This window comes from Abrus precatorius, unplaced genomic scaffold (assembly GCF_003935025.1).
Source record: "Abrus precatorius isolate BTA unplaced genomic scaffold, Abrus_2018 Scaffold3, whole genome shotgun sequence".
Classification (NCBI taxonomy): domain Eukaryota; kingdom Viridiplantae; phylum Streptophyta; class Magnoliopsida; order Fabales; family Fabaceae; genus Abrus; species Abrus precatorius.
The window spans coordinates 1,331,686-1,345,933 of record NW_020874373.1 but is presented as its reverse complement, the minus strand read 5'-3'; the positions used below and the strand labels follow the sequence as shown (position 1 = coordinate 1,345,933).

General features: G+C 32.3%; 2 protein-coding genes across 5 annotated transcripts; both read right to left on the bottom strand.

The window, feature by feature from the left end:
* Positions 1-4,959: 4,959 nt before the first annotated feature.
* Positions 4,960-6,614, bottom strand: LOC113862937 (60S ribosomal protein L4-like). 2 transcript variants are annotated; one of them, XM_027496249.1, is made up of 2 exons: positions 5,420-6,614; positions 4,960-5,158 (listed from the first exon to the last, which is right to left on the bottom strand). In XM_027496249.1, exons 1-2 carry the CDS (start codon positions 6,509-6,511, stop codon positions 5,045-5,047), a joined length of 1,206 nt encoding a protein of 401 aa, XP_027352050.1. In that variant the 5' UTR covers positions 6,512-6,614; the 3' UTR covers positions 4,960-5,044. The 2 variants fall into 2 exon arrangements, with proteins under 2 accessions (XP_027352050.1, XP_027352051.1); XM_027496250.1 differs by having other exon boundaries at positions 4,960-5,155.
* Positions 6,615-7,576: 962 nt separating this feature from the next.
* LOC113862024 (protein REVEILLE 8-like) lies at positions 7,577-11,109 on the bottom strand. Of its 3 annotated transcripts, XR_003504410.1 has the most exons (10): positions 10,815-11,109; positions 10,528-10,585; positions 10,311-10,434; positions 10,075-10,233; positions 9,840-9,959; positions 9,632-9,741; positions 8,724-8,783; positions 8,554-8,599; positions 8,209-8,331; positions 7,577-8,128 (listed from the first exon to the last, which is right to left on the bottom strand). XR_003504410.1 is itself a non-coding variant. In XM_027495178.1 (9 exons), exons 1-8 carry the CDS (start codon positions 10,973-10,975, stop codon positions 8,227-8,229), a joined length of 897 nt encoding a protein of 298 aa, XP_027350979.1. In that variant the 5' UTR covers positions 10,976-11,062; the 3' UTR covers positions 7,577-8,128; positions 8,209-8,226. The 3 variants fall into 3 exon arrangements, 2 of the variants coding, with proteins under 2 accessions (XP_027350979.1, XP_027350980.1); XM_027495178.1 differs by lacking the exon at positions 8,554-8,599 and having other exon boundaries at positions 10,815-11,062; XM_027495179.1 differs by lacking the exons at positions 8,554-8,599; positions 8,724-8,783 and having other exon boundaries at positions 10,815-11,041.
* Positions 11,110-14,248: the final 3,139 nt, after the last annotated feature.

Genomic DNA, 14,248 nt, shown 5'->3' with positions numbered 1-14,248 from the left:
AGTGACTATGTATTTGATTCTTTGTTAAAATAAAATTGAATCAAACACATTGTGTTCCTTTGAGTATATGATTCCATACCATACCAATTTTTTATTTGTATAGACACCATTTGGCTAATTCTTGGAAAGAAATATTTGGAAATGATTTTGAAATCAATGTCATGTTTGTTATAAAGTTATTAATTTTGTTTTGTACGTTTAATGAAAACGCTATATGTTCTAATGTGAAAATATAAAATCAAAATTAATTTCTTTGGTTGAAAGGTGGTTGAGTGGTAGTACAATAGTCGTTTAGCAAAGGAACAAATGTAGTGCAGGGGTAGGCTGAGCACAGGGATATTGTCTTTAAAGGGAGAGAGATGAAGGGGTGAAAACTGGAAAATGACTATTCTTGACCTGGTCATCGATATTTATTACAGGGAAAAATTATAGGCTGGGTTTCATTTTTGGATTTAGCGTGGCAGAAAAAAACGACAAGTTTAAAAAATAATTAAGAGTGTAATAAAAAAAGAGTTAGAAAGTAAGCATAAAAGAATAAAAAAAATATTACTACGTATGTGACAAACAATTCTCATAAGATATTGTTTGCTTTTTATAATTTTTCCATTTTAAGAGTATTTTTTATGATAGACCAGTCATTAGTGGAATCCTTTTTATAGTATATTTTTATATATATATATAATTTTGAGATTTAATTAAAAATCACACATTCAAGGAATCTGAGCGTTTTTTTACTTGGATAAATACATGCTGGTTAATGTAGTTGGTTTAATTAATGAAAACAAATAATTGATAATTAGTTTTAATTTTTATATTTAAAATGTGATTTGTTTTATTTCGTTATTACTTATAATTCGTCTCTTGGTGTCGTGTAATAGTAATACTTAACTTTCATACGGATTAATTATCTTTTTCTTATTACTTATATAACGATCCTATTAAATTCTATCATGTGATGTGGGAGAGTACAAGAACAGCAAAATATTGGCATCTCTCATAACCATGAAAATTCCTTGTAATGGCATGGAAGATGCACGGGTTCCCGTGGAATGAATAAGCAAGATGAAATCATAATGCAAACCACATTACTACTTACGGAATTTTTATATTTAATATAGTAGATTCTGATTTTTCTCTCTTTCACTTTAATACAAAGAAGAATGTATATTTTTAAATGAACAAGTCCATGCTTAGCTAAGATATTTCAGTTAGTTAAAGTTGATTATACCAGTTAAAAAATTGTTTAATTAATTTTTTTTAAAGTAATTAAAACGAGTAATTATTAGTATTTATTTAAATGGTACTCATATTAATATCTTTCATTTTCAGTTATTAGCTGATAATAATTTTTTTATTTTGTCTCTATTATTATTGAGTAATTCATTTTTTATTTATTCAAAATTTCAAACACCACTCAATAGATAAATGCCAATTTTAATTACACATGTTATTAATATAAAACTCAACTTTTAATTAAAGAACAACACCCCCCCCCCCCCATCTTTCAATCATTATTTCCAATTGCATATTAAATTCTCATATCCAATCCCATATGCAACATATTCGATCTTATGTGTAGTTTTGTGTCATCTTTCATTTTAAATGCAACGTCCCATATCCAATCTCAGCCTAATCTTCAAATGCAAGTTAGTTCACTTACTTGAACTTTACAAGTGAAGCTAACAAATTTTCATTACACTTAATATCATATTTCATAATTATTTAGTTGGTTGTAATTTTATAGCTTAGCATATAAATTCTTAGGATTATATATAAACACAAATTCTTATATCATATCACAATCAATATATGTTAGAAATATTCATTGTCCCCTGTGATGAACTAATTTATGGTAATTTCCAATGTGATAACAGTAGTACATGGCTTGTAAATTGACAGTACTACCAAGTAGATGGCCATAAAGACATGGTACATGGGTAGTATTAGGATTAGCCTAACGTTGTAACATTGCTCCTATATAGTACACCGAACATGAACCCTACTAATAGCTAGAGTATCCGTTAGCCTTGAACATTAAATTTTGTTAACAGTAATAACTGCACGTGAATGTGAACGGAATATCATTCACAATACTAACGGCGGTGAATCGTTGTTTAATTTTAGTTTCGGCTTCCCACTTTCAATTTACCAATATACCCCTAACCGCCACCCAATGCCTATATTTTATTTTCCCATCCTCAAAGATCAATCTTGCTTTGATCAAATAATATATTTTGTAATGATTAATAAAAATATTTTATTTAAATGAAAATAAAAAAACTAATTACACTTTTATCTTTCATATTTTTGTAACATGGGGTATCGCTTTTTTATTCAAGATAAAAAAAAAAAATTGTGTGTGACAAATAAATGTGAGGATCATATTTCCAAGGATGAAACTACGAATACATGACACATGCTTCAAATATTTACTTTGGATTGATAAAATAATTTGATAAGAATGGAATGTTAAGTATAGCACGTTTGAAATTTTTTAATTGAGTGAAGTAGATTGGATATGAATGGGGAAAAGAAGTACTATGATAAAGTTGTTGAAGTGGAATGCTTCACAATCAATTGGACAGTGTCCACATGTTAAGATCCCACTAATATTTGATTTATTTAGTAAGATTTTAATGCATAGAGTCAAAGGTACCATACAATTCGGGAAGAGATTAAGACACAACACAAAACATTGTTATGCATTGTATCTATATTTATATTTGGATCCACTGAGGCTTACTTTAGATATGCCAATAAGGAGCGCTGAGGCTGTTGATTAGCTGGTTTTTACCGACACAAAGTGGAGTCTTTAAAATTCATACGCTGACATAATTAGAACAAATATTTCCATAGCATTATTTAATGTTAGTGAAGTTTCTTTTTCGGGGTACATTGTTAGTGCAGCTTACTATTTGTCGATGTGCTCCAATTTCACCTTTTGTTTCGAGAATTTATAGGTTCGCACCAACTTTCCCTTTATGGACGAAAACCATGTTGTAATATCTCAATTTAGAAAAGCCCAATTTGCGTTCCACGTAATTGAACCAGGTCAGCCCAACAGATGAAAGCGAACCTCACTTTCCACTTTGTTGTGCCATAGTTAAAAGCAACTTGGATCAGTGACGAACTTATTCTTGGGTAGTGTATCAGTGACCAATGATAGATGCATATCACTTTGGGGTGAAAGGAGTCGCACTAGTTACACAATGCTGTATGATCTTTTATAATTTGTCTCTATATTCATATGGAGTTACTTCAACTTACATTAAAATCGACCTCATCATAACAAAAATAGTACAACTTAAAAATAATGTACAACTATCTCTGCTTTAATTTATAACACGCTCTAATAAAACAAATATGCATTCACGATGAAATATATACGGTCTCTTTTTCCTTTCTTTACTGCTGGCACCAAATAGGAAATATATCCTTAAAAAGAATTCAGGTACTATTGATAAAATTGGTCTTACATATACTTTTGGTCTCGATTATGTTTAACTTGTGATTTTGATTTTCTAATAAATTTTTATTTAATTCTTCAAAATTTTAAATTTTGTAATCAAGTTAGTTAATTATTTGTTATTGCTACAATCAAAATTTTAAATAATTTATTCTTTGTTTTGAACTCTCTCTCTGTACTAAATCATCTTAAACTCTTCTATTAAAAAATTTCTAATAAAAAAATCATCAATCTAAATCAAATAACTCTAAATTTTTTTTTCAAATTTTTTGGTTTCTGAATCTAAATCGGGTTACGTATCTAGACATAGTGGATGAATTTATCACTGAAAGTTTTTTATATATTCAAGAACTCAAATTTAAAACTTTGTTTAGTTGCCACTCAAACCAACATTCTTTGATAAATTTTGTACTTTTTGAACTCTTTAAATCATTTTTTTTATCACAATATCGTCTTAAACATTTAATTACTTTAATTATAATTTAATTTAAATAAGTAAAGACTTTTTACTGTAATATAAACAAAAATTATATTTTGCAACAAGTAATATAAGATTTTTTTTTTATCACAACAGGGTATCGACATTTGGTAAAAAAGATCGTTAAACTTGAAAGTTAAAATCACAACCTCAATCTCAGTTTATGAGGTTGGCCACAAGTAAAATGTCACTTGTTCCTTTCATTACCGGTACTTTTGTTTGCGTTAATTTATCTTCACATAAGTTTAACTTTATGATTCTAACTGTCATCATCTTGGATGCAGTCTCAAGTGAAATCTCGAGGGTTATGACAATGATTTTATTAGCATTACTGCATCATAGCACTTCCCAACTTGAATTTGATTCGCATGACAAGCTCATCCTTTACTTGTCAGGAAAATACGTTCCTCTCTGAATGGTTGATCCAGTACTTGATCACCAGAGGAGAAAATAGTTTAAACCAACTCCAGAGCTTCCAAGAACTAGATAAAATTTCGAGTCAGTTGCTTGGGAATTTATCTTTCACCGTTGGACAATATTTCATTTGTTCGACACTTAGCTTCGCACGTGATCAGATCTTTTAATTGGTTCTTAGCAGTGGGGTAGAGAATAAGAGGGAGCCCTATTCATTGTAAAATTGCTAACACAATCTCTGGGAGGACTTTCTCTATCTCATTTAAAAAGGATCGACACTTTAATCCAGATATTATATACTGGATTTAGAAAAATGAGATTTTTTTAAAAATTATATTTATACAAAATTTCGTGTAGAACTTAACAAAGAGACAAGAAAATGAATGTAAGATAAGTCGATTGATATGATACAAATAAAAGGAAAAATGTTGCATCAATTTATTCTGTAAACAATATAACTCAATCTTGTACTGTGATTTTCAAAATTTTAAAATTTAGCAAACAAAATCTATTTCCAGCAACATTAAAACGCGAATAAAAAACATGTTACTCGAAGTATCAAACCAAGACATGTCCTAATAATCTGCAAGATTTTCTCCCACGATATAATTGCCGTATCAAAACTGCAAAGCAATATAATCCGAAAGAAAGTGACAGAACAAAATCTACACGCTACAGAAAAGAATTCACTGAGAAATACCCAGCCACTTAGAAAAGTTATCAAATTCGGCATAATCAGAGTCGGACACCATGGTTTGATACCACGCTTTTCCGGCAGCCTTGATAGCAGAAGCCTCCTCCTGACAAGAAACAAGTGTCAGTTCAAACTTCAAACAAATGCTAGCAGCATAAATTAATTATACACCCAACTTCAAAACTAAAAACTATTTAAGGAAACCTAAACTCGCAAACAACACATTACAAATATACGTTTCTAATCTAATATCTCCTATGCTCCCATATGGATACTTGGAACAGTTATGTGGATATATTTTATACATAATCACCATGCATATTTAATTATATAACGATGTTTAATGGTAAAGGATAAAGTAATTGACCTTAGAGACAGTGGTGCGCTTCTTATCAAGCTTCTCCTTCTTAGCTTTAACGCGCTGCGCCTCCGCGAGAAGGGACATTCTCCTTGCAGTCTTAGCATAGGGATTGAGCTTCAACATAGCATTAAGGTTCTTAAGAGGGTTCTTCTTCAGAGTGGCTCTCTTAACCTCTTTCTTAATGGGCCTAACAACGGACTGAACCTCGTCGGAGTTAATGATCCGGGCCAAGTCAGAGTTAACCATCTTGGACCTGGGAAGGAGGTAACCCTTTTTCTTTTCGGAAACCTTATCGAAGGACCCATAAATGGAGTCGAGCTTCTCAAACGCGGACTTGGTCCAAACAACGAACCTCCCAAGGTGGCCACCGGGTGCTAACTTCAGAAGGTTAAGCCTATCAACATTTGCCACGTCAACGCCTGGAATGTTCCGGAAGGCTTTAACGGCTTTGGCACCTTCGGTTCCGTACACGATTAAAGGGCCCTTGCGTGAAATGTACCTACGGTTCCTCATTTTACCCTTACCGGCTCGAATTCCGTGGCTATCTTTCGCTTTTTCTGCGTCGGCCAAGGCTCCGATCTGTTTCAGGACTTTCACGGCTTCCTTGCTTTTCTCGACGCTTTCCACGGTGTCGCTAACCACGAGGGGAAGCTCCGGGACGGAATCGATGCGGTGGCCGCGGGCGAGGACGAGGGAGGGAATTGCGGAGGCCGCGATGGCGGAGACAACAGCGTAACGTTTCTGGTTGACGTTGATCTTGCGGTGCCAGCGGCGCCAGATCTTGGTGGGAGCGAACATGCGGCCGCCGCGGCACATGTTGCCGAAGGCCCCCTGGCCGGCGCGGTGAGTGCCGCCGCCGGGAACGCGAGGAATGCGAGAGACGGCGCGGCCGGTGCCCCAGGATTCGGCGGAGGTTTGGTGGCCGGCGCGCTTGCTGACGGCGTAGGGTTGGCGAGCGTTGCGGGAAATGTTGGAGTGGACGAAGGTGACTATGTCGGGGCGAATGGAGGCCTTCATGACGTCGGGGAGTGGGACGGTGGGGGCTGCCTCGCCCTCTAGGGTTTGAACGGAGACGATAGGGCGAGCTGCTGCTGCCATTGTTGAAGAAATGGAAGGTCGTATGGTACAAACAAAACTAGGGTTTTGGGCACATGCAGAAGAGAAGCTTAATGTTTATACGGTGAATATATAGGGCCCTTATTCTAACTGGCCCTTTCAGTGCTTCAGTCCTACTCAGGCCCGTTCACTTTGCCAATATGATTGGGCCTGTTCTTCTTTACCGGATCAAGTTCTACTCATCCCAGATCCAAAAAAGAAGAAGAAGATAAATGTAGGACCGTATATAAACTGGCTTGTAATATTAATTATTTTAATAATGGAAATGATTACTCGGTAATGAACAGTGTAATTCCACTTCCCATGTTAAAACCCCAAATAAAAATTGCACGTCTTTGATAAAATTTCCAAATTCTAAACGAATTACATTGCATATCACAAATTTTTAGTAAAAATTATATACATTTACCGTAATTTATAAAATTGAGAAAAATAAATTATGAATTATCAGAAATAAATCAAGCATATCACAAATTTTTAATTAGACCAAATTTTACTTTATTATAAAGCAATGAATTTTTATTGGAGTTTTTTTAAAGACAATAACATTATAATTATAGGCACCTACAAAGTTGTATTGTTGCACATAATTTTACAAACTTAAAAATATTGAAGATTGAAATTGCAGAGACTCATAATTATAATTCACAAATTATATTAGTCAAGAAGAAAATACTGCACGTTCATAAAATAACAAATTATTAAGTCATTTTCTCTTCTTTTTTATATGAATTTCTTAAATATAATATTATATTAGTTTATAAAGCCTATAAAAAATTCTCGTTCTGTATCATGTAATATGCAATTAAGGTTAATAAAATATTTAAGAATTTTAATTCTCTTTCTCTTAATTTTTTTTACATGAATTTTTCTTTGTATTACTACATTTATTTGATTACATGTATTATCCGGCAAGGAAATTGTGTTGAAAGTGAGGCAAGATTCCTCAATTTTGTAGCTGAGTACTAATAAGTGATTAGTGAAGATATGTCGATGCTGTTTACTATTCATAAGTGGTATTCTTGTGCATAATCTAGCGTTTAGGCCTGAAGTTTGGTACTTCATTGTGACGACAAATAACTGAAGACACAACTGGTACTATGTTGAACTGCTTTCTTGATATGTTCATACTTGCATTCAAGTTAATGAAGCTAGAAAATGTCAATCAAAATTAGAAACTGGGACCATCTCCATCTCCTATTATGATGCTTCTTATTCCGCATTGAAAAGCCACATTGATAGATGATAATAGCAACCTCCCCCAACCCACCACCACCAACAACCAAACACACAAATTTAATACCACTGAAACCGTCAAGCTTATCTTACTATTTAGACCTGTGTGTACCTGAAAACCACATTCTACAAATAGCTATCGCCTATCATAATACACAATCACTGCAATTCAGCAAAACCTTATGGACCTTAGAATTAGCTGAAGAATATTTTTGGCTCTAGTAGAACTTCTAACAATACACTCTCGTAATAGTGGTTACAAAGACTGATGGTTTTGTTGCATTCACAAGCTTCACAGCAAGTGCATGAATTGTTGCTGGTTGAGCAAAACCTCATTCTTCCATCCAATTTTGACCCAGCTAACTGTAATAGGCAACGTTACAATGTAAACGTAAATGGAAACACAAAAGAAAGTTACAAAATATGAGAGGGAAAACACGTACTAATTCAATTAATGGTTGTCATGTGGTTTGACATGATACATCATTTCTCTGCTTCTTCACGTCAATTCCTTCGTTAACTCCTATAATCTTGGTCATGACATTGTACGATAACAAGGCCTTCCTCTAAACAAAACAATAAAGATGAACTGGTATAATCTCAGATTCAAAGACAAAGCATATCACATCAACTTCATGAGCATGGCTTACTTTCTACAAGAATGAACCACATGACATGACATTAGCATAAACAACGGAATTATCAGGGGTTTTTTGGTTATATTTTATTTTCTCGGAATTTTTTAAAGAAAAAAACAGTGAGAAGGGGATGAATAATGCATAACTCACAGATAGAAAAGCCAGATGAATAATACATGTGAAATTGGCATTTCACCTTGATGAATCCAATCAATCCACGGCCAAGATATTCGCCAAACATGAGTAATTGGAGTGCAAATAGTGCAGATCTCTATATATAGTGAATATTAATTATGATTGAGATTGATTTTAATACTTACAATGGGATCAAAGTCAGGGGAAGACAAGTTGACAGAGAGGTTTTTCATTAATAACAAAACCTGAAGAAGAACACCAAATATATGTAATTCTAAGTCAACAGATAATCAAAAAATAAAAAGAAGTTTGTATGCTCATTAGTCCCTTTTGCGCCAATCTATTATACAATAAATTGGAACCAATCCCTTAATGAAGATTGAAAATAGTTCTAGAAATGGTAGGGCGTTTCATACTTTTGACCTTGAAGTGATCATAGAGAGAACACGTACTATGCTTTACTAGTTCGCAACCAAAAGGGATCATAAAAAGCAACCACTGGCATTATGTATCCCTATGAAATTGATTTGAAAGATTAGATTGGCCAACAAAAGCTCCCAAATGTTAGGACAGTAATTAAGAACCTGCCTGATTCATACAAAGCTTAATTACACTTTCAATTTTACGAAACTTCTAACGTGTCTTATGATGAATAATGTTAGACACTACTAAAGACTGACATGCCGGAAACGAGGTGTTCTTAGCCAAGAATCTAAACTTGACATCCTAAGGCATGCATATAACACTCTAAATGATTTTAATTAATTTTAATTCTCTCCACTTCCATACGTGAAGGTCTTTCTCATTTCAAACCTAATTATGACAATCATTCAAAATTTCCCAAATTTTTTTAATGTTTTCAATGGGTTTACCTTCCCCTAAAATATCTTTTATTTTTATTTGTGTTCTTGAAGTATCATGGAAGCATTCGAGTTGCATGGAAGTGTTGGTCTAAGTGTTCGAGCTAACAAAAATAATTTATTTAATTGAACAGTGTGTGTCAGAGTCAAAATCATGTCCTACACGAACACCTAGGAGAAATGTTCAGGTTTCATTTTACAACTGCGATGTTGACAAGTGTTATTCAACTTACAGTTTCAAAATTTATAGGATCCATTTCCTTCAGCTTCTGGACATGGCCTTTTGTTTCTGGATCAAAAACACTTCCAATGAAGCTGTAAACTTCAGCAAAATCTGGCAAACCTGTGAAATTTGGCCAAGATGAGACAATCACCATCAGTTTACCAATTTCACCATGAAAGCAAGTGCAAAACAAAAATAAATGCACGTAAGATCATTACCCTGAAGCACCGATGCCTGTTTCCCTTGTTTTGGCATCTCAATAAGCTTTCTAGTAGAATTCCCTACACCACTAAGACTACTGTGGCCAATTCGTGTTGTTCCCTTTGATCCAATATGAGCTGAATCAGTAACATCATATAACATAACAAGTGGTGGAAAAGTTCCATTTAGTATAGCCATTGCAACCTATTCACATCAAACAATCACGCAACAACAAAAAAGAAGCATCCATGCCTTCATTTCCATGAAGATCGGTGAGTCCATCCTGACAGGGCACTGATTTGTTGGATCCTTCATTCGTGCGCAAAGAATTTTCATCCCATGTGGCATAACCATGTGGAAAGGTACTAGAGGAAGAAACATAAGCCATGGAAGCTGGCAATGGCACCAAAACTGCAAAATAGCATGTCAAGAATGCACATGTTGTGCTTTTAAGGAACATAATATCATAGTTTCAAATAGAAACCAACCATTTTTGGGTGCCTTTTGTGGATAAGGATGAGCAGCTTTGCGCTTAGGACGAGGAGGAGGAACATGTGCTATTGTCCCATTCTTTTGAACTTTCAAGAAGTATTTCTGGGCATGACTTCTAATCTGAAGAAAACTCACAGTGAGAAGAAGAGAGACATATAATGACATGACACCAGACAAAAATGAAGTCACACAGTTGAAGAGACGTTGTCTCACCTGAATAACCGTTTTTGAACCTACAAAATCTTCAATTTTCTTCCAATCTCTATCAAATCTAAATAGCCAAAGAAAAAAGGGAAATTTAGTAATTCAATTGCATGATGTCTTTGATCCTTCACTCAAACATTCAAAGCAAAGAGGCTGCGTAATGATAAACGAATATAAAGTTGTGCACTTTTTCTGTCCAAAATTTTAGAAGAATCAAAACGAGGGAATAAAGTTCAAATTTGAATAAAGAATAGAATAATTTGTTATGTGAAGAAGCATTATGGTTCTGAACTCACAGTTGAAGAGCTTCAAGAAACTTGTCATGCTCTTCTTCAGACCAGCTTTCCCTAGACTTGGTAATAGTATAAGGCTTTCTAACCTTCTTCCCTGACCCATTCGTGGGAATTGAAGGCGCCATTGCCATTGATTGACAACTTGAACTGTTGATATTATTCATGCAAAAAAATTAAAAGTAATAATAAAAAAAGAAAGAAAGAAAGAAAAACAAAAGAATTGGTGGGGTGGGGTGGTGGACATCTGAGGTGCATATTTGTTAAGGAATGGTTGCTTTTACTGCCACTCTTCTGGTTCCAAATTTAATTTTCTAGGATGATTAATATACTATAGATTTAAAAAATAATAATTTACATGTATTAACGGTATATATTTTTTATATTGTTGTCTAACTATGGGTTATCATTTCAGTCAAATCCTTAATTTATGTAATAATTAATATCAAAATTATATTCACTATATATTTTAATTAACTGTAAATGTAAAATTTTTTACACTGATAATGTCCTAAAATTAAATTTAAAAAAACCTTATTAAGGTTAGTGTCAGTGGCACAAAACCCAGCTTTCGCTATACATCCATTTCATCCTCTCATGTCATTGGTATACCCAAAACGCACTATGATCAAGTTGATCCACTAGCGTAAATACAAATTTCTTCCAACATGGAACATACAAATTTCAACACAGTTTAAGAACTCAATTATAAGACAAAGCAAGTGTACAAATACGTTTTTAACATAAGATAAAATGTCATTTAATTAGACTTTTTTTTATAACAAAGGTCTAGAAAAAAGGTACGTGAAAGTGTACATGGTCTCCAATAATTTGGCGGCGTAAATGCATAAGGGATTTATTTATAGCATATAGATAAATGTTGAGGGTTTAATAGTTAAGAGAGAGGGTGGTAGAGAAAAAGATGAGACATGGGGTGTTGAGATGGGCCTTAGGCAATGTTTTTGTGAACATAAGGAGATGATAGTGAGTGAAAAGAAGAAGTGGGTCATACCATATGGGCATGAAAGTTGAAACATTTGGTATGTGGGGGTCTGAGAGTGAAGAGCAAGAACCACAAAGACCAATTACAAGCCATGTGCTTGTGCTGCTGCTCTTTCTGCTTTGGCAAACCTAGCCATTTAATAAGGTCCAATCCAATAATTTCATTTATTCACGTACCACCACAAAAATCATTTCATTTATAGTCCAATGAAGGGACCAATTTCTACTGTTTCTTTGGATTTTTTTGGCTATATGTAGTGGTACTATATATCCACGTACGTTTATTAATATTAATAAATGAGTAAATTAATTAGTATAAGTTTTTTTTATCTCGAATTCGAGTCCCATTAAAAATTTGATAATAGAAAATTTCATTTTTTTAACTATTATGTTACTTTAACTATTAAAAATTAATATTATATGTTATTAATTTTTTTATATATATGAACATCTTAATAATATACTTTAAATATATAAGGTACACTTACAGATATTTTCTTGTCTTAATTAATACGCAAAATATTTTGCTTATCTATTTCTCCACGCAAAGTTTTGACAACTAGCAATATTAGGACGTGTGCCTGATTTTTTTTTTTGTCTACCCATTGCCTCACAACAAGTAGTATAATATGGGACGGGGAAGTCTATCCACTATCCCATTTGTAAGATCTTCAGATATTTGCTGAAAAATATTTTTTTAAAAATTAAATAAAAAGTAAATTATTTGTTATATTAAAAGTATAATATATAAATTTTGACATTACTAAAAATATTTAATATTTAGTGAAAATAGTTAAATATTTTTTTAGTTAATATTCTTCAAACATTTGTCAGACAAACTTAAAAGTGAGGTAAGAAAATATTAGAATAAATTATACCTCATACCCTTAAGATTTTTCTAATGCTTTGCTTTATTTGAAACAAAAAAGAAAAAGAAAAATTATGATTAAAAGAATAAATTAAAAAATTGTTTGATACAAGATAATAAAAATAAAGAAATTGAGTCTTCTTGAAGAACCAATAATGTCTCTAATCATAAAATTGAGTTTTATAAAAATATAAAAAATTAAAACTATAAAAATATAAAAATATACCTTTTCTCTCATTTTCTCTTCACATGAAAGAAGAAAATTAAAAATAATGAGTCACATGTTTTTTTTTTCTTTTTTTTTTCTTGTTCTCTCTCACCTAAGATGGAGAGTCTCTTCATTCTCTTTCTCTTTTTTTCTTATCCAATTGAATTGTGACCAAATAAAGTATAAATGACACTAAATTTCAAACTTACATAAAAAATACAGTCCACTTTTTAAAATTTTGACAATTATCTTAGTTAGCATATTTTAAGAGAATGAAAAATATTAATAACACACTTTTTAAAAATATATTATTTATTATTAACTAAAATATAGTTAAAAAAATACAAATTATGTACACTTCTAATTTAATGAGTCTCACTCATATTTTTAAATTTTTTTTAATTATTTTTATTAATAATTAAAAGAATGTAAGAAATAAAGTGTTTCTAACACTTCTCTCCAAGATACTATTCATTAGTTAGCCTACTCCTCTTAATTAACCAATCACTAATTCTTATACTTCTCAGTTTAATCATTAGAGGGAAAAACTAGTTCAAGTAAATATTCGAAAGAGACCATGCATGAGCTATAAAACAAGTAACATTGAAAAATTAAAAGATATGCCAACCTTTATAATAGATTTTGGTTTCACCACTTTAGCCAATTGTTTATTGTTTTTCCTTGGCATGCTTGTAGAAGCAAAAGGGACTTGATTGAGGTAAAGTGAGACAGTATTTTGTAGATGACATTGGTACTCTTTTGATGACTTCAAAACGTATCATAAATTCATAACAATGATATTGAAGAAAAATTATTAGAATTTAACTTCAATCAAAGCGGTGTTCTGTACTCTTTCTATTACTTCAATTATTAATAGTTGAATAAGAATTAAAATTTGTTGTAATCTCTCTTTCAATGCAAATTATCAAGCTATATGTTGGCTAAAAACTCGACTTGCATCTTGTTTTTCAATCTTATTCTGATTCTATCTTTTCATTGTTGATTAAAATATCTTTCAGTTATTGTTGTAATATTCAGAAGAATCAAAATAAGGAAAAGCATTTTGTCAACCAAGTAGTAAACATTTGATTGCTCTGTTATTGTTAAACGTGAAACACAATTCCTAGATAGTTGCTAAATTTTTCGAATTTGATTCTTGATAAACATTAACAATGAAATGCTAAAGTTGAAATTGAAAATTAATATTCTACTCATTTAAATATATGAGATAATATTTTTGACAAGAGTGCAAATTCTATGAATGTAAAAAACTTGCAAGCATCATTCAAAAATCAAAGCCGAGCTCAAAGTTATTCCGATAAATTTTCAATTTTATTAATATTTTAACAATATTTTGAATAT